At 39.3% G+C, this 27,009-nt stretch overlaps 1 protein-coding gene across 1 annotated transcript in view; it reads left to right on the forward strand.

The window, feature by feature from the left end:
* LOC149998108 (unconventional myosin-Id-like) overlaps positions 1–27,009 on the forward strand; it is a 167,731-nt gene that overhangs the window by 130,810 nt on the left and 9,912 nt on the right. Inside the window, exon 16 of the mRNA XM_090290753.1 lies at positions 3,104–3,311. Within this exon, the coding sequence (XP_090146879.1) occupies positions 3,104–3,311 (208 nt within the window). The remainder of the gene's footprint in view (positions 1–3,103; positions 3,312–27,009) is intronic.

Below are 27,009 nucleotides of genomic sequence, written 5' to 3' on the forward strand. Positions count from 1 at the left end.
TATAAGCTAGCTTTGAACCTAAAATTTTACTTGTCACATCTCTTTATTTTCATTCTTTTATTACAGAAGAGAAGGATTTTAAATTGTATTAAGAAGCTTAAATGCTTCTAAAGTCTTTGGGGACGTAAAACTAGTTGTCAGAAAGTAGATGAGTTTGGCTTTTTAATTTGCAAGTTCAGGATGCTGGTTTGCTGGAGAACTGGGGTCATGCCCCTCACCATCGGGAAGAAAGGACGACGCCTTGACCCCGACACACTCGCTGAGCAGGGTGACTGCGGGCTGCCCCGGTTCCTGCCACGTGCCTGAGCTTCAGACACACGCCATTCCTGCTCATGGTACAGCCCAAGCGTTGGCTCCTATTCTTGTTTCATAATGAATTTGGAAGGCTTCTGATTCTGTTTCCTTTTTCACATGATTTTGTGTAATATTACCTCTCTCTTTCATCTGGTTTCTATTTCTGTTCCTATACGGCAAGTGAATAGGCTTTTAAATGTATTTCCTTCCATTTTTTTCTTTCACTCAACAAATATCTATTTTCTTGTCACATGGCAGACAATGTGATACATAGTGGGGAACTGAACAAAGTCCCTGCCTGCATGGCACCCACAACCTAGTGAGCAGGACTGGCATTAAACAGATAAACCCACAAATCAGTACGAGGAGCGGCGTAAGGAAAAAACGCAGCCGGAGGCCTTAGGAATAATGGGTGTGAGGGTTGGTGGCCAATGAAGGAAGATTACGGTAAAAAACTAAAGGAGGACGAGGAGGCAGTTTTTCAATGAGTAGATTTAATAGCATTCCTGCAGTGGGAACAGGATATGCAAAGTCTCTAATGCAAGAAAGAGGCACCACGCATTACAGGACGCTGAAGAAGGCTAGTGTGATTGGACCAGCGGGATGGAGAAGGGGATTGAAAGGTGAAAAGGAAGCGAGGCTTTTTAGAAAACTTCCCAGGCTGCTGAGTAGGCAGAACGGATTGGAAAGGAAATGGAAGATAATTTCAGGATTTTATTTTAGTAAACTGGTTGGTGGCTTGGATTAGGATTGTGGCAGTAAAGATGAGAAAAGTTGAATTATTGAATATGTTTTGGAGGTAGAACCTATAGGACTTACTGATGGATGAGAAGGAATGATGGAGAAGAGAAGGGGTCGGTGTGAGTGCCAGGATTCTGGCTTTCTTAACTGAGGGCATCGAGGTGGGAAGGAGTGAGAGAGACATTTACGATGTCTTCAGAATCCACGTGGGCAGTGGATATATGAGTCTGAAGCTCAGAACTGAGAGCTGGGCCAGGGGTAATAAATTCACAAATTGAAAAATAAAGCAGAGAGAAGAGATGAGGTGATGTGGGAGAGTGCACACAGAGAGAAGAGGAGCTGATGCGAGCCCTGGGAAGCTCCAGCATTTGGGCCCAGTAGTAGAGAAGTCGTAACCAGAGAATGAGATTGAGGGGAAATATCCAGGGAGACTGAAGGAAGCAGGGACAGCGTGCTGTCACAGGAGCTAAGATGGGAGGTAGGAAAAGAGAGAGATGCTAAGAAGGGATCAGATGCCATTTGGATATATATCTTCTTAACCAGAAATGTATAAAACTTAGTCTCCTGAAAGGCACAGAAATAGCCTTGAAAAAAATAGAAAGACAGCTTTTGTTCTTGGATAGAACAACTCAACGTCATAGATACATTTAATTAATTTAACACAGGAACCCAACAGAAATACCAGAAGGATTTGTTTGTTTTGTGATTGTTTTTTCCTGGAACTATGTAAATTGATTATGAAAAGTTTATGTGGAAAAATAAACATGCAGAAATAGCTAGAAAGAACTATAAAAAAGAAAAGATACTAAAATATGTTTGTAACATCTATAATTAAAACCATGTGGTACTGATGCACAGAGGGACAGACGGTGCAGTGAAAGAGACCAGGAAGCCTAGAAGTGAACTGAGTACATAGGAAATTTATTATATGATAAAAATGACATAATAAATCACAGGGAGAAAAACGGACTTTTTAGTAAGCAGTGTTGGGAATAGCCTTTTATCAAAAGGTAAAATGGGATCCATACTTCATTCCATATACCAAAATAAACTCCAAAGGGATCAGAGATAAAAGTAAAAAATAAAAACATATATGTACTGGAAGAACACACAGGTAAATTACTCTTTAACCTGAGTGTGAACAAGGTTTTTCTCACTGACTGAAACTCAGATGCAATATGTAAGTAATGGTACTAAATTTGACTACATGTATTGAACGCGTTTGCCCCTGGGAGAAGGGGGGGGAATCACTGTGATAGGTAACCTTCCAAGCTAGTCCCGAGATACCCACCTCCTGGTATTCAGCCTGTGTACTTCCCTGCCCCAAGCGCGGCCTGGGCCTGGTGATTTACTTCTAGCAAAATGGAATCTGGCCAAAGTGATAGGATGTCAGTTGTGAGATTAGGCTGCAAAAGGCTGTGATGCTGTGACTTCATCTTGCTCGCATTCACTCTCTGTGAGGCTGGTGTGTGGCAAGTGCCCCGTGTGAGGCCCACATGGCAGGGGACTGTTGGCTGCTTGTGCATAGAAACACAGTTGGGTTTTGTGTATTCTCCTTACAGGCAGAATACTGCTTAGTTTTGTTTTAGTGATAATCACTTATCGGCTTGATTTCCCTTGAAGTGAGTCTGTTGTTTGTAAGTAACGTTAGTTTTGTTCTTTCCCCAATCACTTACCAGTTTGTTTATTGATCTCGCTGTGCTGGCTACAGAACCCATAACAGGCATCCTTGTCTTGTTCCTGTTTGTAAAGAGAACAGTTCCAAAGTTGCCCCTTTACAAATGATATTTGCTGTAAGTTTTTGGTAAATAGCCTTCATTAGATTAAGAAAGTACTCTTCTAGCCCTAGGTTAGTAAGGCTTGTTATCATGAAGGAATGTTGTATGTTATTGAAGGTTTTTTCCATGTCTCTTATCAGGCTATTAAATTTATTTCTGTTCATAGTTTGCTAAGAGGTTCTTTTTTCTTTTTATGAAGCATCTTGAATTTTATGGAATGGTTTTTCTGCATCTATTGAGATCATCTGATTTTTCTCCCTTAATCTGTGCCTTGTTTTTTCTTCACCCAGGTACAAGATGATCTCTGAATTCACCTGGCCCAACCATGACCTCCCTTCAGACAAAGAGGCTGTCAAGAAATTGATTGAACAATGTGGTTTTCAGGACGATGTAGCTTATGGAAGGACCAAAATTTTCATTCGCACACCGCGAACATTGTTTACCTTGGAAGAACTCCGTGCCCAGATGCTCGTAAGGATTGTCCTCTTTCTGCAAAAGGTAATTTTATATTTTACAGATATGGAGAAGGCCTTGTTTTAATGTTCTTAAATATCTGTGGAACATTTTCTTCAATTCAAGAAATGTTCGTGATGGTGTTTTCTTTTGTGTCTGCGTGTATCTCGGTATGTTCTCTGCTGCCGTCGCCCATGGAAAACTTACTTGGCTGTCAGAGCTCACACTCATTTTATCCTCCAAACTTGGAAGACCTTTGTCTTCTAGTATCTAAAGGTGGAGCAATGTCTGAAACAGCCTGTTTTTTGTCTCTTGTAGTTCATTGAGTTTCCCTCAGCTTAACTGTGTAAAGGACTTTTTTTTTTTATCTTGTAATTCGAAAGCTTTGCCAACGTGTTTGAAAAACCTCCCTCACCCACCATCACCCGCCGCCCACGCTCGGCTGCGGTGTGGAGTGCGGACTCGGCGATGCTCGTTAGATCACGGTTCCCGTGATCGTTGGTCTGTGCGGGGCCCCTTCTCATTTCACTCTCTCGCTCACACATTGCTTGTTATTCCCCATACCCATTCCATACGTTCCTTACGAAGCGTTTCATGTAAAATACTAGATGCGTAAATGAAAGGAAATCATGAGCCTCTGCGAGAAGGTCCTTGGGACATATACCGGGAGAAGGGTGGCTGGGCCATTAGGTGCGTGCAGACCTGATTGGTAAAAGTGTTGCCAGGTTCCTCTCCAAGACGACCCTGCCAGTCTGCTCCACCGCCGGTCCTGTACGGGTTGCCATGTGCCTACATCCCTGTGGTACCATCCAGCCGCCCCTACATTTTGCCAGACTAATAGGTGTGATACCTCGTTGTTTTACTTTTTATTTCTCTGATTACCATTGAATTTGAACATCTCATTAAATACTTGTTTGCTTTTGGGGTTTTCCTGTAAACTGCTTGTTCATATCCTTTGTGTTTCTTCTGGAGTTGGTATCATTTTCTTGTTGATCATCAGGAGTTACTTGACTATTTGATACATAAATCTCATATTCATGTTAGGTGTTACAAATATATTCTTCTGTATGGATTCTAATGAATTTTATAATATGCATTGTTGAAGAGAATCCTTAATTTTGACATATTCAGATTCTTCAGTATTTCACCTGTGTTTTGTGCTTTGGAATTTTGTCTAAGAGGGCTTTCTTTGTCTCTTGGTCACAAAGATACTGTCCTGTATTTTCTTCATGAACCGCATATCTCTACCTTTTACATTTAGGTCTTTAATCCATTTATAATCCACCTGTGTATGTGGTTTTAGATAGAAACCTAGTTTCATTTTCTTCTATGTGGTGAACAGGTTTTCTCAATACCATCTACTAAGCAATCTATCCTTTACCCATTGATATTTTATTGTATATTAAATGTATATATTCTGAGTGCACACAGTTTTTATTGTAGTACGCCTTAGTATATGGTAAAAGAAGTCCATCTTCTCTACTCTTTTTTATTAAGGTTGATTAACCTATACATAGACTTTTATTCTGCAATATAAATTTTAATGTGTGTTTATTGTGTTCATTAAATTCAACAATTCTTTTTTATTAGGACTGCATTGAATTTATAGATTAATTGGAAAGGATTGACATTTTTACAATATTGAGTCATCTTAAGACTATAGAATAGGCTTATATAATTCATTTCTCTATTTGACCTTTAGACTTAGAGATGCCTTATGAATTCATAGTTAATTCCTGGATATATTGTTGTTTTTGTTACTGCTGTGAATTTTTTATGATATTTTGTACATGGCATTATTGATATAAAGAAATAATATTGGCTTGTATTGGTGTACCTGTACCTAGATGAAACCTTTGATTCTGTCATATGCAAATAATGGACATTTTCCCAGTTGCCGAGGTGTTTTTAAGAGTTGGTCTCTTTGATTTATTTTGCCTAGAATTCAGAAAAACTCCTGGAGTGAAATACTAAATTCTGTTGCATCTTGAAACTGTTTCCTTCTGTTACTTTTTTTTTTTTAATTGCTTTTACCGAGTTATGTTTTCTTTCTCAAGTTACTGCTAGTAAAATGGCAGGTTTGGTTCTCTGCTTTCTGTCACCAAAGTACATTATTTTTATGCACCTGTTGTTCAGTGCTTACCCAGGGATGCTTTTGTTGTTGTTCTGCAGATCTGATACTTTTTCTTCTTCATACCTACCCAGGAGATGAACTTGGGCTTAGGAGTTGGCCCTGAACTAGTGTGACTGCACCTCTCAGAGTGCTTGGGACAGCCCTGTCCTGTGACTGTTTCGTGTTGTAACCATCAGTAGTACCCCTTTCACTCTCAATGCTGTGCCAGTATGGATGACAAACCGCTCACTTTCTGTCTACTTCATGGCTGGTAGAACCCTCTTCTTAAATCTGTGGGGACAGTTCGTCATTTCACAGTTGTTAGCATCCCACAGACTTGAGTCTCTGCAGCTCTGCGAGCCCTCAACAGGCCCCGCTCCGCTCCCTCCCAGCCCCACAGGCAGCTCTTACGTCCAGTGGTAATTCCTAGTGTACATGCCTGTTAGGGCTCATCCTCTCTCGGTCCTCTCTACAGCACCCTGCTTGCTTTCTGGTGAGAAAAGGAATTCTAACGGCAAGGGGATGACTACTTCAAAAACCCTCACCCGTGCCCTTGCGTGAAGCTGTCCAGGTTTCTCTGGATGCAGGTCATGCATTTCTTAACCACAGGCAGTGGGTGCATTAAGGACCAGGGACCTTCCTCCCAACTCTCAGACAGACCATTCTGGGGATTGACATGCGATCTGACTGTGCTCTTTAGACCCTTCCACGGGCCATAAGATTAGTGGAAGTTTCTTTCAGCTCCTGGGAATGGTCATCAGTCACCTAACTTTCCACATGATGTTTTCACATTTTCTGTATCTTTATAGGAATCTAATGGAAAGTTAGGAGAGACAACATCAAGGATGCTATTTTAGCCCTGGCCAGTGTGGCTTGGTTGGGCATCATCCCAAACCCAAAGGTTGTGGGTTCGATTCCAGGTCAGGGCACATGCCTAGGTTGCGGGTTCGATCCTTGGTCTAGACACGTGCAGAAGGCAGCCAATCGATGTTTCTCACGTTGATGTTTCTCCCCCTCTCTCTTTCCCTCCCTCCTCCTCTATCTCACAAAAAAATATATTTTTAAGGATGCTATTTTAAATTAGAGTCTCCAACAATTGGTTTTTATTTCCTTTTTCAACTAAAAATAGGTTTTATTTTTTCTCTGATTATGTAAATAAAGTATGTGTATTGTAAAAACAAATTCAAACCATACAGAAAAGTATAAGGAAAACTAGAAAATCACCTAAACCCTTATGATATCTTTCTGTGTATATATCTAAGCATGTATGCTATGATATAAATGAGATCATAGCTCAGGTGATGTTTTTTATACTCACCTTTATCTTTTTCTACACTATTTTATTACTTTCTTCCCCACATTCACCCTCTCTGCCCACACCTCTTATCTCCTGTGTCAAGGGTCCCCAGGACCACTCCCAATTACATCAATTCACTAGAAGCATTCACAGGATTCAGCATATAGTTATACTCTCGAGTCAACTTGATTACACACAAGGATGCAAAGCAGAATCAGCAAAGGGGGAAGGCACATGGGGGAAGGTCCAGAGGAAGCCGGAGACAGGCTCCCAAGAGTCCTCTCCCAGGGAAGTTGCACAGGACATGCTGAATTCCTCCGGCAGTCGGTGTGGCAGCACATGTGCCAAGTGTGATCTACTGGGAATCTCCCTGGAGCCTCAGTGCCCAAAGTTTTATTGGGGACTGGTCACGGAGGTGCCTCTGCCTAGCCTGTACCAAAATTCCAGACTCCCAGAAGGAATTCAGGTATTCAGCATAAACCACATTGTTTGTACAAGCAGTTTAAGCACATTAAACCACCATTATTTAGAGAAAGTTTTCTATCAGTGTGGGAAACTGCTTACCAGCCAATTCCCAGACACCAGTCAAGGGCCAGCCGACCTTGAGAGCCGGCCTGAGGATCGCAGGCTCAGGCCTGCTGTGTTAGCTCTTTCCTGGGCACCCCACGCAGCCTTCCCATCATGTCAGTAGACTGCCTTCTACCCAGAGCCTTCCATGTGCACCCTCACTTCTGTGCCCTGCATTCCTAGGAGCAACATCATTGGTTAAAAGGTATATATGTTTGTAATCATAATAGATATTAACGATTCACATTTCTGCCCACAATGTAAGTGAACTCTTTTCCCTACATTTTATTTGTCACAATGCAATTCATTCCTCTAAGAATAATCAGTTTTGGAGGTTCTGGTTTTAGTAAACATCCCTGATTCTGCCTCTTCCAACTTTTCATTGAATCTTTAATAGGGCACAGAAAATGAATGACTAGACACTGAAGCCCACGTTCTCCCATGTTAAAACCTATTATGATGTAATAAACACAGTATGATACTGGCATAGGATTGACTGTGGAATGGAACAGTGAGTACTGAAACAGATTCAAGTATATGTGGGAATTTAATGGTAGACAAAGGCAGAATTTCAATTTGGTGAGGAAAAAAACAAGGATTTTTTGTTAAACAGCATTAGAACAGCTGGTTATTTACCTAGATTGAAGCATTTATTTTAAAATACTTTGTTGGACCCCTATATCATACCATGTACAAAAATGAGTCCCAGAGCTATAAATTTTTTGAAGAAGCCCAAAAGCTGTAAAGAAAAAAGATACAACACATTTCATTATATTAAGTGAAAAACTTCACATTGAAGAGTGTATCACGAACAGAGTCAAGTGACAAATGATAGCCTGGGAAAATAATTGCAATCCATAAAGTTAATACATATTATATGTAGGTAGCTCCTACAGAGTCGTAAGAAAAAGACAAACAATCCAACAGAAAAAAAATGGGCCAACGATATGAAAAAAAAGTAACAGAAGAGGCGATCCGAAAGACCAATACACACACCCTCACTGGTAGTCACAGATGCGCACTTAAAAGACTTAATAAATAGGCACATCTAAGATTTTCTATATGCATCATCAAATGGCTCCCAGAAAGGTTATACCAATTTATGCTCCCCCCAACTAATGCAGGAAAGATCTTATCTCACTGGAGCGCCAGATATTGTCATTCTTATAAACACCCTTTCTGAATGACCTAAAGCCTGAATGTTTTGCCTGGACATTGAAAAAGCATGTTACAAAAAGCCGAGTTGAGTTCTATAAACCTTTGCATCATCAGAAGAAAGGAATCGATGTCGCTAAGTTCGCCCATCTCTTCCTTCTGTCATGTACCATTGCCTCACTTACCCACATACCCTCTACATTTGAGTTCGTGTGTGTGTTCTTTACATCACACTTGAATGGAGATCAAATGAGATGGTCTTTCTAGACAGCACTAAATAAACTGTTTGAAGTTTTTAGAATTACAGTTGAAGCTGAGCGCTCAGTCAAGTGAGTTCAGCAGCAAACCCATGGGGCTGAGTTGAAGTACGATGATTGCTGTGTTGTACGGCCAGTCTGTCCTGGGTAATTCTGTTGCTTTAGCTTATTTTCTTCTTCAACCTGGAGCTTTCTGGTTTTGGATTTATCGTCATTCATCTTCTATGTGTCATTATCATTAAGTCCCAGAAAATAGGATACTTTTTTATTGTGTGTCTGGGGAAATCCTGGAAGAAGTCCATAGTTCTGACCGTTAATGAAAACACTGCACCAAATGCATTAGAAAGAGTCAGGATTCTGTGATATTTTGTACCTATTTAGTTTAAAGTATTTTGTTGTCTTGGAAGAGGAATGGGGTATGGGACCCCTCTAAAAGCTCCTTTATTTTCCTGGTGCATGTGTAGTTCTAAATTTATGCTCTCATTCTAGGAAATCATAGGTCAAGATCAAAATTGTTATATAAGGTGAATTGAAGATGAATTTTCAAAGAAAGATGGAAAAGTGTTGGGGAAGTTTATCTTTTTTTGTTCCTATTAACAACAAATTTGGAATAATTTGATGGATTTGAAGAGTGGCTTTCTTGACTCACCTGTAAAACAAATACATGCTTTTGTGAACTGTGTCTTTATTTGCGGGGGAATTAGTTCTTTCCGATGTCATCTTGTAGTTGATTATGTACAGAAATCTTAATTGGTCACCATGTCATATACAAGGGGGGGACCCAGAAAACAGAATTTATTTATAAAAAATTGTGTATTTGTTCTTACATGTTTAAATTTCAATCACCTTTAAAGTACTCTTTATTTGATACAATACACCTATCAAGACATTTTCAAAACAGTGTTTGAACTTATTGATTTTGATGCCTTTTAGTGCTTCTTCCTTTTTTTTTTTTTTTAATTTGTTTCACCTCTTCCACATCAGCAAAATGTGTTCCTTTAAGGACTCTTTTTCATCCAGGGAAACAAAGAAAAAGTCATTTGGAGTGCAATCAAGTAGATAGGGAGGGTGGGACATGGGGGCCATGCTGTTTTTGGTCAGAAACTGCTGAACCTTCAGCACAGTGTGGGCAGGTGTGCTGGTAAATGGGCAAACTCATTGAAAGAGTCTTCAAAAGAAATTCACTGAAACCAAACTCAGCCTCTCACAACAATGCCAGCTGGTACACTGATCCAGATGGGTTCCTCAAATACCTAGCTGTGAAATCTGTACTACAAAGGGCCCACCCTCCAGAAGATAATTCCAGGGCTTTTTGGGTCCCCTCTGTATTTGGATCATGTAAGACTGCACAACTTGGATCCCAGCTCTAGGGATGGAATTATCCTTTATTCTGTGCCCAATGTAGATATGAGGTCAAGGCCCTTTCTGTGCTCAGACCAGAGACTACTAAGCATAAGACATTCTTTCTCCTCAAAAGGCTCTAATCATCTTCCTCCAGGCAACTTGTGGGCACTCTGAGGTCACAGTTATAGCACATGTATGCCACAGCAGCAAGAGCTGCCAGACCTTTGGAAATTTAAATCATGCTCCACACCATGCCATGAGTTTTCTGGTTTTTCTTTCAGTCCTCAACGTGACTCACAGCTTATAAGACCCCTGACAACACAGTGAGCTATGGGTCCCATACTCAGGCATGAATTTAAAGTCAGTTGGCCATCTTCTATTGCATTATGTGACACTACAGATATTTACATAGGAACTAATAGAAGCCTCGTGCTGGAACTGTTCTGATCCACGGGCCTCCTAGGGTCAGTTGGCTCCCGGAATTATATTTTTGCTTGTCTGATGGCTTCCTGGTTAGAGGGCAGTAGTGGCTTGGCTATTCGGTTCTAGCAAACTTAGAGCAGTCTCCAAAGCAGGCTGGGGAGAACAGAGGAGCAAGCGGACACGAGCAGGGGGAGAGCTGTGAACGGGAGAAGAGGCGATGTAAAGCTGAGCAGGCAGGAAGAGACCGCAAGCTTGTGAAGTAAAACCCACAGAATATGGGCTGAATTTGTATGCGATTGTTGTTTCTAATTTTATGTGGATTCAAGATTGGATCGTAGGGTAGTTAATGATCTTTTCTCTTTTAATTCAAAATAATAAACTGTAAGCATTCCACTAGCAAGCTGATTTTGTGAGAATATTATTCAAAAAATAGGGCTGCCCGATTTTATCAGTAAGTCAGCAGTGATTTTTAAAGTCACCACGTGTAATGTTGGATAAAAAAAATTAATGGAAGCATGTAAGATCCAGTGTCCTGAGATGGCTCAGGGGAGATTTTGTTTCTGCTCCTGTACCAGGATTAGCTATATTTCCGGGCCACTGGCCCCAAGCTGGCAGTCCCGTTATAGAGGGGTCACAGTACTGCAAAGCCTGCTGGTGAAATTTCCTGGCGTGGTGATACGTTCCTGAATTTAATGGGAATGCTTCCTGTGGTGTCTGTTTGTGCATGATACTGGCTGAGATAGATACATTTCCTCATGTTAAGGAGATACCCATCTATTCCAGTTAACAGTACTTTTAAAATCAGGAGTAGATGTTGAGCTAAATTGAATTACTTCTTAGCAGGTGTCAAGATGTGCAGGTAATTTCTTTTTTCTCTTTTGAGCTATCAATACAGAGATTTCTAATCAATTTAGTATCAATCTTATGTTTGCCTCAGCAAAATAGCATGGACCCTTTTCCTTCCATTTACATATTTTGGAATAATCTCACTAGCATGGGAGTTGATCTGTTCAGGTTGAATTCCTCTGTGAAAACATCTGAGAGGAGGCGTTTGCTAGAGCATTCGTCTTCAGAAACTTTCTCTAGTTCTTTATAATAATTGGTCTGTTTTTATTTTGTACCTTTTGTAGGACTAGGTTTGGTAATTTATATACTTGTAGAAAGTCATCCAAGTTCTCAATTTTAATTGAATAGAATTGAACAGAGTAATCACATATGTTTCTTTTCATTTCCTTTGTATCTTTAGTCTTTCCTTCTTATCATTTTTTATTTTGTATATTTGATTTGTCCTCACTCTTTTTTATCAACTTTACTTAGATGCACACTTTTTACTGTTTTTCTCAAAGAACCAGCTCTCTAATGTGTTTATCAATTCCACCGTTTTTATTTCTAATTTATTAATTTTGCTTTTTACCTTCAGCAATTTCTTCTTTTTGGAATACAAAGAGCAGAAGCAAGCAGGAGATAATCTTTCTCCAACTTCTGGAGTAGGGCACTTTATGTATTTTTTTTCTTTTAAATTTATTAGTAATGGACTATAAAATTTGTCCTGAGAATTACTTTTGCTGTATCTATAAGATCTAATGCATTTAATTATTTTTTTATGCTTAAATTTTTTTTCCCAAAATGTTGTTTAAACGTTTTTAAAAAATCATTTCCAGGTGATCTATGTTTTGTGTGTATGTTTTATTTTATTTTTTAATTTTGTTATTAATTTTTAGTTTATTGCATTATGATCATTACTTCTGCTTTCTGGAATTTATAAAATTTTGAGATTATGGTATAAGTCATTTTTTAGTATATCTTGAAACAAGGTGTATTATCTTTTTCTTTGTCTTGATTTTTTTATTATACAAAGCTTTAAATATTTACAAAAGTGGCAAGAGTCCCCACGTCCTCATGTTTCAGCTTCAAAAATTATCAACATTTTGCCAAGTCTTTATCTACTTCTCACTTCATGCTTTTATGTGTTTGTTCTGTTCAGTTTGTTCTGTTTTAAAAAGGAATCCCAGATATATTATCATTTTACCCTCACCTACCAGCATACTCTCTACAGATAAGGGCTTTAATATTTTATTTACATACCATAAGAAGTAAATAATAATGCCTTACCGTTACCTGATATGTAGTTTGTGTTCCTTATTCCCGGTTGACTTAGAAATGTCATCCCACAGATCGCCAGGGGTGGCGCTCCTATCACCTATGGAGCCAAGGCACCTTGGAGAACGGACACGCTAGTCTTTGCCATATTAATTACAATTCTCAATGACATACCATTTTATCATTAAAAAATGTATTTTAAAGGTGGCTTTTGTATCACAGGGACTGCCCTGGTTGGTTTGCTTAATTAAGTTAATGTTATTTGTATGTTCTTGTATTTATTCATTAAATTTTCATTTTATGTTCTTATTGTTGGGTGATATTATAGTCCCAATCACAAGGAGGATTAAAAGTGGCTCCTTAAGACATAAATATATTGTGAAACAGTAAATTCTAAACCTGAGAATAATATTATAACTATTAATTATAAGATATCTCAAAGGTTAATATCGACCTGAGTATAGTAATTTTATAAACCAGCCAAAGAAAACATGTGAATAGAATCATTATCGGAAAATTTGATTTTATTGGTTCGGTTATGCCTTGGCCTCTACTTCCTGATGTACTGTTGATTGTGAAACTTTGTCAAGTAGAATCATGAAACCAGGGGCTGTCGCCTCATTTTCAAACAAAGCTCACTGACTTCTTCGTGAAACCAATCAAGTGTTCTATTTCTTAGACTAAAAGCAAAATAATTAACTTTCGTATAAATAACTTACTTTTGCCCTTAAAATAAAACAAACAAATACTTCTTTTTACCGAATGAGAGGCACTACTCTGGGCACTTTATGCATATTAACTAACCCTGTACAAGAGCCTAGAGAATGAGTGTCTGTTACTACATCCATTTAATAGGGAAGGAAGTGGCCGAGTAATTTGCCAGAGGCCACATAGGCGTCAGCAGTCCAGACTTTTGCACACACTCTTTTAACCGCTACTCACTTATACCACAGTAACATCCCTCCGAGTCCACTCCTTATAGGAAAAACAGCTACGACTCACATTATTGAAGAAAAGTTTATAAAACCAGCTGCCGAGGTAATGGTGGCATCATGCTCAGAGCGAAAAAAGAATGAGATTTGGCAAAATTCCTTTATTAAATGACCTTGGTAGACATCTCATGATGTCTGAATCATTTACTATTGACTATGTAAACTAATATATTTTTACTAAATTGAAAGGAAACTCATGTTGAAAATATGAATCAGCTCTTCTCATGTGTATAGAAGTGAAAAGTGATCAATGGCTTTTTTGCTGCAAATACATGCATCAGGGGGAGAGATGGTTAGTTGTTTTGGTCCGAGTGGGAAGGTGTGTTGGGATGACTACTGGCAAAGCAGAAGCTGGATCCCAGGAAGGGCTGGCAGCGTGGCTGTGTGATAAGGGAGGTGCCCCCAGTGCTACTCGTTGCTTTATTCATGAGTAGTATTTATGGTCAAACGTATGCTGCTTGACCTCTACTACATGTTGAAAGAGATCAAGAAAAATGTGCCCATGATCAAATGGTGGCCATTGACTGTACATCTTCCCAGTGTGCTGTGAGGAGGAACCAGGAGCAAGTGCACTAGGCGCCGTGCAGGAGAAGGGGGCTCCTGCGCATGCGTCAATGAGTCATAACCTCAGTACTGACTGCATGGGGACATAAAAATGAACAGGACAAGATCCACCCAGAAGCTGGCAGCCCAGTCTGCGGGGAGGTGTGTGAGCACTCAGGCTGTGAGACACAGTAGGTGCGGTGGTCTCAGGTAATGACAGCCAGGAGGGCTCAGGGAAGAGGCACCTGTTCCTCACTGGGGAGAGAAGGCTTTCTGGAAGGAGAGGTGCCAGAACATTTGAGAACCACTCTGTTAGATTCACGTTTTACTTGAAAATACTATTCCAGGGAGGGTCGATGTTAATCAGTGTTTCATAAACCGTTTACACAGGTTGAGTTCATTAGAGCCTAATCACTGGTGTCATAGAGGGTTAATTGTCACTACAGTTAGTGGGTAAAATAAACTTCCTAGACAGATACAGGAAACAGCCATTGTCCACAATAAACACAGACCAATTCTAGCCCATGGAATTACGAAATAGCCCTTTCGGTGTTACAGGCAAGTTCTTTGTCCTTCTTTGAAAACAGCCATATGGATAATTAGGAAGCAAACGTACATGGTGGCAGAGTAACATGACGACAGCATTAAATGTAGATTTAACTTGAATTTTATAGCAAGTACATAAATATTTACTCACCTTTCCATTATTTACCTAACAAGACGAAATGAGCTAGCTTAGGACTTGTCTCCTTACAGCACCCGAGTCCACCAGCTCCTGTCCTGTCCTGGTTCTGCCCAGAACTGCCCTTCAGGGCTGTCGACCTCTGATTTGATGATATATTTTTTTTTGTCATGACTCATAATACTGTTTCCACACTGTACTGTGCAAAGGCCTCTGCAGCTTGATTTTTTCACTCAGCGTGGTTCTAAATGTCCTCAGCACGTTTTTCACTTGGCCTGTTTTTAAATGTCCCTCAGTGTAGCTCTAGTTTATTTACTTTTACTTCTTTTTGCTCTTTCATTGTTAAAAAGTTACTACTTATTTTCCTGATAACAGTCACTTAGTTTTTCAATTCCTTTGTCATTTCATGTAATGCTACAATGGACATTTTCATATATGTTTCTTTGTCTACAAGTGTCTGTGGAGCAGCTATTCTCAGATCTTGAGGACCCCGAAGAGCTCACCTTTGAAAACTACAAAATTTAAGAATATAGAGAAAAATTATACACACACACAAGCACACATTCCATTACCTGCCAAAGTAATATCACCACCACATGTGAACACACAAGTGCGCACACACAAGCACACATTCTGTTAGCTGTCAAAATAATGAGGTCATCACATGTGAACACACAGACACAAGCACACATTCCATTAGTGGTCAGAGTAATGATGTGATACAGTCTCTGGGAAACTCCACTGGAGACTCGTCATAGGATGAGAATTACAAAGGCAAATAGCCCACGGGTATTATTACGAAATTGGTTTTAATCTCAGGGGTCCCTGCGGCACTCAGGGTTCCCCAGGCCACGCCTTGAGAGCTGCTGCACCAGGGACTATTCCACAGATTGCAAGTGCCAGGTTTCGAGTCTGCACATTTTTCGGTTTACTAAAGATTGCCCATTTGTTTTCCAATGTAAGTACATCCACTTATCCTGAGATGAAGGAGAGTTTTTATCATTCCACATCCTTGTAAACTATTTGAATTGTCAGAATTTTAAATGTTGACCAATCTTATGTGACGTCTGAATAAGTCCTTTACCTCCATGAGGGTTCGGCTGTGCACAGGAATGTCTGTTACATTTCTCTCCACCAGGCCCATCAGGTTATCGGTTCCGCCACATTCCTACCAGACGAAGTGGAAGTCCCACCGAAAGATTTAAGAGAAAAGTGACATGGTCAGTTTTCAATATTTGAATAGAGCTGTGTCAAGGGAAGATTAGACGTCAACAAGACTGGAGACAAGATGGGCAATTATGAGCCTCTTGCTAGAATCTGGGGAAAGCTAGCGGGGGCCTACATAAGGGCAGTGGTCGCTGAGAGAGGGAGAAGCTTGAGAAATGTTCAGGAGGTAAAATGAGCAGACCATGGTAGTTGGGTGGGAGACTAAGGAAAGGCAGATTCCGTGATGCCCGGGTTTGCGGCCTCGGTTCCTGGGTGGGTGGTGTCACTAACAGAGAGAGAAATCGAGGGTATGAAAGCAGGGACACGTTTGGAGAAATTAATCTCCTGGGCATGACGTATCCAAGGAGTCTATGAGACGTTCGCGTCAACATGGATACATCAACTAGCAGTCAGATACATGAGTCATGGAAGCAAAGGAAGTAGCACGTTTCAAATGAGAAGGAATGAGCAGTAGTATCAAACGTGGAAACGTCCAACAGAGCAAGGGCTGAAGGTGCCGCTTCATGCGGCAGTGAGGGCGCCAGTGGTTTATTACCAGCCAGTACGTTAAAGCTGATCGAGATGAAAGCTGAGTACAGGAGAAGAACAAACCAGGTCCCAGATGCTCCAGTGAGGAAGCACAGTTATGCTGGCTGTTTATCTGTAAATCATGGTAATGAAAATAGAATATATGTTCTTAATGAAGGAACCACAGCAAATGATTATTGAACATTGAAACCTCCACTCCTTCATGTTACTAAGCAGTGCTAACACACTAACATTAATAACATGACTATGTACTAGTCACTGGTTTTGCTTTAGTGAAAAACGTTTCTGTTGATTTATAACATAAGCCAATAGCTGTGATGCCATTTAGATTTACATATTGACAAATAAATGAACAGCCCTTTCAGAACAATAAAAATGCCTCAGCAAAAATTTAACATAGGAACAATAGACCATCCCCCCTCTTTCCCTCTCTCCCCCTATCTTTCCCTCCCTTTCTCCCCCTCTCCCTCTCTCTCTCCCTCTCTGCCTCCCCTTTCCTTCCTCCCATCCAACTGATGAATAAAAAAGGATAAAAGCATATTTGGAAAATAATGGTGTCATGTCAAAAATCATGTTTCCTATTTATCTTCTCTCAGATACCGCTAATAAGAAACTCCTGCCACCCCTTCCCCAGCCAACTTCCCTGTAAGTTGGAAACAGATCATCTGTTCGGAAAGAGCAGCAAATCCGTTGCCCGGGTGATATCTCATTACTAAGGCAACCAATTTGGTGCATCAGTGTGAATCCCAATTTTAAATGTAATTATGCCAGGATATGTACATATGCTTCAGATGTGCTTAAAAGAAATCTGTTCCTGTTTGGAAAGAAAACATTTCCTACATTAGGTGGAAGAAAAGGGGAAATCGTGCTTTTATTTGCTAAAGTACACCTTTCAGCTGAGCTCCCCATGGTGCTTGGTAAGACAGCTTGCATTGGTTCTTCCCTCACCACTTTTTTTTTTTACTTGAGTTGTTCCAGTTCCAGACACTTCTCTCTTGAGACCTGTCACTCATAACCCAGCAGCTGTTGTCTCCATGACAACGCTTTCTGGCCCCTATAGGGGGGTGGTAGGAAAAAAAGGAAGGAAAAGAAACCTATGGCTACATTTTCATTGCACTTTTCTTTTTTAATTACTGGAAGCTCAAGAGATTATAAGGAATTAATTAGTGAAGGGGAAGTGATTTGGAGAATAAATATTTGCATTAAAATAGAGACTTCTGAACAATTCAGTGAAGACTGCTATCCCAGGTGCCAGTGAAGGATCTTACAAGAGGGTGTGCAGCCCCAAGCGGAAGATGTGCACAGCCAAGTCAAACAAAATACCTTTGAATCACTGCTGAGCAATAAATTTGTCTTTCTCAGCAAAAATTATGTTTAAAAATAAAAAGAGCATTTTAGATGCAGGGAGTATTTCATCACCAGACTTGTTAAATAATGGAATCCATGTAACTCATTAAGTTTCCCAGTTGCTATAGCTGCCAAATAGCTCAGGGCCCCGATTTGCACTCCAAGCCAGGAAGCACCCTTGTTTGGGATTTCCAGTGTGACTGTCTCCCTCCCCACCTACAGCCCTGCCCCCAGTGCCTGGCTGTCCTGTTACCCTGCTCGGGGGACCACATTGTGCAGGTAACTTCTGTGTAGATTCCCTCTGATCTTTTTAGAAAAAATTAGGTAATAAATATTAAAGGCAGTGATGGAAATATTTCATTGTAATGGCCATTCACTATAGTGGCAGTACTGACATTTAATGTGACATATCACTCAAAAGAGATTATCTTTAAAACTGACTTTTTAAAAAGGGTTTTCTAAAGTACATGATTTTGCCACAGATTTCATTAAGCTAATACACTTCTAGATGACAGAATATATCATGTTTACCAAATTAGATCTATAATAGAACATATATGGTTTTAAATGTGAGGGCTAAAGTACTAGGGTTTATTTTATTCTTTTTTTTACTATAGTAAATGTATAAGCCAAGAAATGTACTACCAAGAAATATAAGTATATCAAGAAATTGCTCATATTCTTTACCATGGCAAATTTAAACACATTCTGCTCGCCCAAAAGAAAAGAAAAAGCTAATGAAATATTTAACATGTTCTGAGAAACATATCATTATTACATATATATATACTGAACATTCAATTTCTCTTAGTGGGCAGACATTAACAACTTTAAGCCCTATTTTTTTATTTCAACAAGTATGGAATATAACTACCTTTAATATACAAAAGGCCCTTCCAAAGATATGAAATAATACCTCACTGGAGAATTGAGTAAAAATATGAACTAATAGTCCACCAAAAAAATGACCAACAGTCATATTTTCACCTATCAAATACTCAGTTGTTTTTTTAATTACAGTGTTCCTGAGTATATATATGCCACTGGTGAAAAGGAAATGGGTGAGAACTTTCTGGAGAGTAATTTAGGAATCTGTTTCCAAGAAATTTAAAATTGGGTTTGCCTCTAATCTAGCAATTATACTTCTAGAAACTTATACGAAGGAAATTCTTAACAATTTATGTTAAAGTTAAGTGGTAAGAATTTTCTTTTTAGCATTTCTCATGAAAGTAGAAAATAATGGGGAAAATATTAAGAAATTAGCTATTTAAATTATGGTACATGCATACAATAGAGAACTAAGCAGTCATTAACAATGACAATGTAAAAAATTTTAATACATCAAAAGTGTTCATGATAAGTGTTAAGCAAAATATATATGTCACAAAACAGTATGTTTAGTATGATTCCTGTTTAACCACATTGTTAATTCTTAGAAGCACATATGCACATGCATGCATATACGCACACCCATTATACAGACTGAGGAGGAACCACTGAGGTCCTGAGGGACCAATGAGTTTGGGGGACTCGATTCATAACTAAAGAAAATCTAGGACTGTTTTTATTTAATGGTTTTTGTACATTTAATGTTGCCAGACATTGCTATCTATTCAAATTTACCACTACAGAGTGAGTCTGCCTTTTTAAGAAAATTTTATTTCAAAATAAGATATTTACTAGTGAGCTGTCCTGAGTTGGTTTTATCGTATTTGTATGGATTCAAACACTCTAAGAAACCAGAAACTCAGAGAAACTATGTTGGTGACTATTAATTTGGGGAAACTAAAAATAAATCAAACATTTATAATTTAAATGCAGGTTTACAAAGTACTTTATGTACAAGCATATGGTACCTTCTTGGATTATAAATAGGAACAAAATATAGCTATAGTCATGTTATTTCCATCTAAAATTTTTCAGTAGTAGTTTTTACTATGAAGTAATACATGTTCATTATGAAATACAAAAACTAAAATAACATCACCCCTGATCTCACCACCAAAAGGTAACTACTATTAACATTTTGAAATGCATCATCCCATCCAGTCTTTGTCATCCTCTCTCTTATACACACACACACTTTAAAACTGGAGTCATGCCATATGCACTGTAAAGAGGTGTCCAGAATGACAGCCAGCAGAACCGGGTAATCTGCCCAAGCCATTTCTCTGAGATCTGCCAGGTTCCGTCCTTGACCCTTATCTGTACATGACAATCTTAGTTTTAATGACGTTCCTCTGTTCAAAAACTCTTCAGTCCCTTGCAAAACGGAGATCAGACTCTTCCACAGTCTGGCGCCAGCCAGCTGCATCTCCCACTAAACCACTGCGCAAGGGTGGTGTGTTTCACCCCACCCGGACCCGTGTGCCGGTGCGCGCGCTGCTCGCCTGGAGGTGGGTGTTCTTCACATTGGCCATCTGTACCAGCGTGAATAAAGTTGTCTTGACTTCCTTCACCAGAACCCACTTGTCAGTGGGACGTGGCCCTCTGAGTCGGTAACTTCAGTGGGATGCAGGAGCTGACAGCTTTCAGTTTTGGGTTTGTGTGAGGTTTTAGGTCACCACTTCTTAGATCTGTAAAAAAAAAAAAAAAAAAAATGGTAGGTTTGGCTATGGGCACATCTATCCCAATCAGGTATGAGGTGTATTCTGAGTAATTTGTTACTCATAATAAGTTATTGAACGTAATGAATTATTCTATAAGTAGGAGGTAATTCAAGGTTATTTCTGTAAAATGTATACTTGCTTCCTTGAGGCAGTGAGGAAGGCACACCTCAGCGACTGTACAACCCCCAGGAGTGTGTTGTGCAGGTGTGTGTCCCTCACAAGGTATATCGTGCAAGGATCCAGGGCAGAGAGCCTCTCAGCCAGGTGATTTATACAAACTGGAGTATAAATTGTGGAGGGAAGTAGTGCCTTATTCTTGTTTATATTCCCCCCAAGGGCCCCCTGCACACAGAGCGCTGGGTGACATTTTGTCAATAGTATGATTATATTATCATGACTTAATACTTCGAGATTTATAAAGATATTAGTTATATATGAAAGCAAAGATATTAATAAGAACTAAAAAGAAATAAAAAGTATACTACCCTCGTCACATTAAAAAAAAAAAAAAAAAAGAACTCTGTATATGCATTTGAATGAGGTACTTTTCATGAGACCAAACAAATGGAGTAATTAGTTGGCACAGGAATTATCCAACTGGGAAAGACATCTTAAAGTTCTAACGCTGCTGCCACAGTTGAAGAATCACTAACTTCTCTATAATTTCTAGACGCTATTACTGCCTAGCCAACATAGTGCTTGGCATCAGCCAACCGTGTGTACTTAGGTTCCAGTCTCAGCTCCGACACGGGCCTTCGGGCTCTCTGTGCTTCAGTTTCCTCGTCCGTAAAAGAGAAGTAAAACAGTACGGTCCTACAGTGTGGTTGTAGTAAATGAGTTAACATATTCAACATACTTTGAACAGTGACTAATACATGGTAAGTACCATGTGTTGGCTGTTATTATTAACATTGATATTATTAATACTAACATTTGGGTTGGATCTGTATCAGTTAACCATTGCCACAGTTATGCCACAGACCACCCATATTAGTTCCCTGTGGCTGCTGTACAAAATGATCACCCACTTGGTGGCTTGAAACACCCGACATTTATTCTCTTACAGTTCTGGAGGCCTGCGGACGGATCAGGTTCTCTGGACCACAGTCAAGGTGTTGTCACGGGGCCACACTCCCTCTGGTGGTTATAGAGGAGAATCCATTCCTTGCTCTCCCAGCTTCTGGAAGCTGCCAGCACTCCATGGCTTGTGGCTGCAGTCTCTGCCCCTGCAGTCACAATGCCTTCTCTTCTACCTTCAGATCTCCCCCTGCCTCCCTCTTATAAGGGTGCATGTGATTGTGTTTAGGGTCCAACCAGATAATCCAGGATAGTCTCCCCATCTCAAGATCCTTAACCTAATCACATCTGCAAAGTCCTTTTTTGCCATATGAGGTAACACTTAGAGGTTCCAGGGGTTAAGAGGTACTTACCTTTCAGGAGACCATTATTTAGCCTACCACCCTAACTTGACCATCCTAAAACTTAATGGATGTCGCAGAGTTTATTTCTTCTTCATGCATCTGGGGTTTGCTCATTCTTGGCTAATCCCATCCAGGCCATGGGTTGAATATAGGTTGACTTCACATGTTGCTTATTTTTCTGAAGTCAGTGGAGCCCTGGACATGTTCTTCTCGTATTACTAGCAAAAGCCTAAGAGGGCAAGGCTAACCACACAAGCAGGTTCCAAGCCTTTATATCCTATTGACCAGAGTAGATCCCGTGAATGCGGTGACCCATGCAGGTCAAGAGGGAAGGAATGAATATTTGCTGTAGTGCTGTGACCTGGCCTAGGGTTCTCTGAGGGGACAACTTAAAGCTGAGTAAGTGATATTTGTACTTAACTGGTGGAGAAAGAAAATCCAGAGGGTAAAGCAGTTATAATGACAATTTTCTGTAGTTGTTATCTGATGATTAAATCAAGGGGCTGTGTCTACAGTGGTCTTAGTCTGGTCAAATAAATACATTCCTGAGTGTGATATCCTAGGAAACCTGTTCCAGGGGTTTTATTTAGGGAACAGACTTCTGCAGACATGGAAGCTCTGAGGCTCTTTGGGGCTACCCAGCTCCTTTTGCCGTAATGTCGTGACTCGGTGGATTCCACGAAGGTATGAAAAAGCAGCATGGGTTTCCTGCCCCTTTAGAAAAACAGTGTATGCTGGATGGCCTCTCAAGAGGAGATGTGAACTGGAGCAGACCCATCAGCTGCTGAGTTAAAGCCAAAGGTCCATAAATTAATGCATCTTATCATGTTATCTTTGGCCTATGAGTTTGAATAGCTAGTTCATCTACGTAATTTCACCAAGAGTGGGTTTCTTGTACATTCATTGGAATCTGGTTTTTGCTAATTTGAGAACCAGTATACAATATTTGTTTATTTGAATTTGATAGAATTGCCCAATCTAGTGCTTTTCTTCTTTCTTCTCATTCCAGTAATAGAGGAATTACGTGGTTTTCACAGGCCCACTGGAAAAAGCAATAATACACAGTAGAGTGTGTGGGCTCTTCCTTAGTCTTACTGACTTTGAAAGAGAGAATAAGGATTTGCCATGTCATGTTTTCCTTGATCACGTGATAAGGTGCAGTGACATTGAGATATTGCCTTTTCTCAAAAGGAAAAAAAAAAGTCAAAGGGGCAATTTTTTCATGAAAAATCCTGTAACTGGGATGAGCAAGAAAGTAAGAACTTGATTTAGGATATCTACATTTTTATAGCTGTGACAGACCAGCTTACTTAAGATGAAGATTTTATAGTTTTAGTAAAATTATTTTAATGTAAACGGAACATTCACTAAAAACCAGACATTTTCATGCATCATGTGACTTATTGGCAACCTTTTTTCAAGACGATGCTTATTCATGCTAGACTACTCTAGAGTGATCAACTTGGTCTTGAAATTCTATGAAGACTTGAGCTGTGCGGCGGCTGCCATGTGTTTCTTCTTGGACATTTCATCACTTGGCTCGTCTTCGTGGTAGTGTGACAGGATGAGCCATCTACTTCTTTTAAGCGAGCTCCTAAAAACCCTACGATTACTGAGCCTTCTTGAACATAAAACAGTCCAAGGGGCCTTTTTTTGTGGAAAAGTGAGTCTTCTTCTAAACTTTTAATAAAGATACTTAGTTTACTCAAGCCAAGAAGTATCCATTTTTTTAATGTGTTTTTTGCTAGGAACTCTTTGGAACTACAGGGATGAATATAATAGAAATAGTTTCTGTCCTCATGGAGCATACACCATAGCTGACTAGGCCAAAAACAAGTCAACAATTACAGATTGTGTAACAGTTATGAAGAGAAGGAAGGGCTGATTGGGACAGTCATTCAGAGGACAAAGGAGATGTATTTTAGATAGGCTGGTCAGGTGGTACTGTATATGTATGTTAAAGTTACGTAGGTTTAAGAGTATAGAACATGTTTAAGAATATAAGTAGTGTTTATAAAAGTGTGGGAAAGGTTAATAAGCCCTGGGAACAGTTTATAAGTGTGTGGGAAGGGTTTATAAAGCCTTAAAATATATATAAATACTAAAGTAAATGTAAGGTTCCTACTTCGCAGATTTTTACCTGTTGCGGGGGGAGGGGGGGTGTCTAGAATGTAATACCCGCGCTGAGAGAATACTGTATCACTACAGTGTCTGTGCTCCTGTCGCTTTTTGTCACTGGTGCACATCCATTTCTTCAAGGTTCCATGCAGCAGGGTTTATGTCTGTGCAAATATTCAGCTGGAATCTGGGTTTTGGTTTTCTAGAAGGACACCTGGAGGGCAGCTAAGCTATAGAAGTGTTCCATGAAATATAGATCACAAGCCAGTTGAAATGAATGAAAAGATCCAAAAGAAGGGGAGATTTTGATGATCCTAAAATATTTCCAAATTTCACATACAGAAAGAACTATTTAGCCCTGGCTGGTGTGGCTCAGTGGACTGAGTGCCAGCCTGAAAACTGAAAGTTCACTGGTTTGATTTTCAGTCAGGACACATGCCTGGATTGCAGGCCAGGTCCCCAGCTGGGGGTTTTTGAGAGGCAGCCAGTCAATGTTTCTGTCGCGCATTGATGTTTCTCTCCCTTTTGTTCTCTCTCCCTTGCCCTCTCTCTAAAGATAAATAAATAAAATCTTTTTTAAAAAAGAAGAAGAAAAAGAAAGAACTTATTGGGCATCCTAATGCTGGTGTTCATTTGAAAACCAGTCCGACTTAATTTTCTGAATTCAAGATATGATTGCTCTGACTTTGCATAAAGTTGTGATTTATTAAGACCAATATATTAAAACCTATAGTATATACCCTTTTTACTATAGCTTATGCCTTTTGCAATCAAGTAATTGTGTGTGCGTGTGTGTGTGTGTGTGTGTGTATTTTTTCCCTGATTACTTCCCAGTGGCTTTCTACACCACTGTCTGAGAGGGGACACCCTCGTAAAGGTTTCCAGTGTTAACTCTTCTTAATGCCTTGACCAGGAACAAACTGACTTAGACTCAGTCATTTCTCTTGTCTTACTCATTGGCTGTATCTGATAACTCATTCGTAGTTCAAAAAATTCAGAGTTTTGGTGGTCATTTCACACATCTTTAAATATGGGTAATCTACTGAAATAAGCACAAATCTCCTGCCATTCATGAAGTGATTGTAAAATAAAGACTTTCTCCTACTCGTGATTGAGTCCCACCCCTGGAGAACCTATATTTTAACAACAACAACAAAATTATTTTACAGGCACATACTTGATTAATTTAAAGTAGAGAAGCCCTTTCTCAAAACAGCAGCAGAAAAAGAATTCATAAAGGCAAAGATTGAGAGCTGTCCCTGCATAAACATTTAATACTTCTGTTTCTCAAAAAATACCATTCTATCACAATGTGTTCAGTTGCCCCCAAAAGGAAGAAATTTTAAAAATGCAACTCAAACTGGCATAGCATGCAGGAGGGTTTCTTTCTTAGAATCTGTTCATCCTTCTTTTGGGTCTTCTTCCTTCTCAGTGCGGCTCCCCCTTGTGGTCGCACAGTGGCTGCTAAGGATTCCAGCAGCTGCGGGTTTTCCTCTGGGTTCCAGGAGTCACTTCCAGAAGCCCTTGGACATTCGCTCAGAAAAGCGAGAACATTTTCTTCCTCAGAAACACTTAGCAAAACTCTTCTCGTGCCTTACTGACCTGAACCAAATAATCATGGCAAAATGCTAGATAGACATCTTTGTCAATGTAGTAAAAGGTTAGCTTATTTCATGTATGAAAAGCCCTTACAAATCATTATGTAAAATTAAGAATATGTAAAGGACAAAAAGGAATTAAGAGAAAATTCACAGAAGAACATATTAAATGAGCTAATGAATTTTTTAAAGTTAGATAACAATAATCAAAGCAATTTAATCATAGCAGCAATGTATTATCCTATCAATTGAGTTTATTCTTTTTTAACTATTCACATGGTAGGTAGAGTTTAGAAATGTGTACTTTAATTAACGTGGCAGCTGAAAACACAAATGGGTCACAACAGTGGTCCTGTTCCTAGTACTTCGCCATAAATAATTTGTGAGCAGGAATGTATATACAACAATACTGCTAGAAAATAGGAAACACTAAAAATACCTCACAGTAGGCCGTCGGTTAACTGAATTCCGTGCATCTATCTGAGCACTTGGAGGGTATCTGATCACATGGGAAAATGCGCCTGATATATCAAATAGGAAGCATTGCACTCGACCACATGAATTTTTTAAACAACTTCTGTGTGCCAGTGTGTACCACAAACAGTAGCAAAAGGTCACTGACATACTGGAAAACGTGTAAAACACCAGTGACAAGAGAGTGGTTTTCCTCGTTTGTACAGAGCCCATCCAAACCCATAAAAAAGCAATCCAAAGAAAATGGATTTCTACAAGTTTACAGGAAAGGATTACAAATGACTGGTAAAATATAAACTTATTTTCAGAATAGATTCTAGGGAAGTTAGTTGAAAAATTAATCATATTGCTGTTGACATCCATTAAATCTGTTCTGGCTTGATTGGTATATGATGAAATCTCAATTTTTAAATATTGTGTTATAAAATATTTCTTGGGGAAGAAATAGATTAGGTAGTAGGATCTTAAAGATTTACAAGTACAAGGTTATGTTTCTGAAAGGTTAGTAATAAAGATAGTTATAACTATATGTGTATATATAAAACCTAAACATCACTGAGAAAATACAGCATGTTATTGTATCTAGATTTTTCTGTTAATAGTAACATTTTTTTCTGTATCACCACAACATTATTCTAGCATATGCTATTACTACTATGATCACATGCACTGCCCATTATTATGATAAACCATGCACCCAAACAATATACTTGTATTTTTTCTTTTTTTAATTGAGCTATGACCAATAATGATCTTCATGGTAATTTAATCATATTATATTCACCTTGTGCTCTGTGAACTTGAACTGCTAAAAAAGTATCATTCCTTATTTAATAAGTGTACATTTTCTTATCCTACCATTTCTTCATCAATTGCAGTCTAAGACAGGAAAATGAAAAGAGAAAGCATATTTGATGTTTACCCTAAGAAATACAAGGGGCATCTTCG

The sequence above is a fragment of the Furipterus horrens genome, unplaced genomic scaffold (genome assembly GCF_987537825.1).
Source record: "Furipterus horrens unplaced genomic scaffold, mFurHor1.1.pri manual_scaffold_11, whole genome shotgun sequence".
Taxonomy (NCBI): Eukaryota; Metazoa; Chordata; class Mammalia; order Chiroptera; family Furipteridae; genus Furipterus; species Furipterus horrens.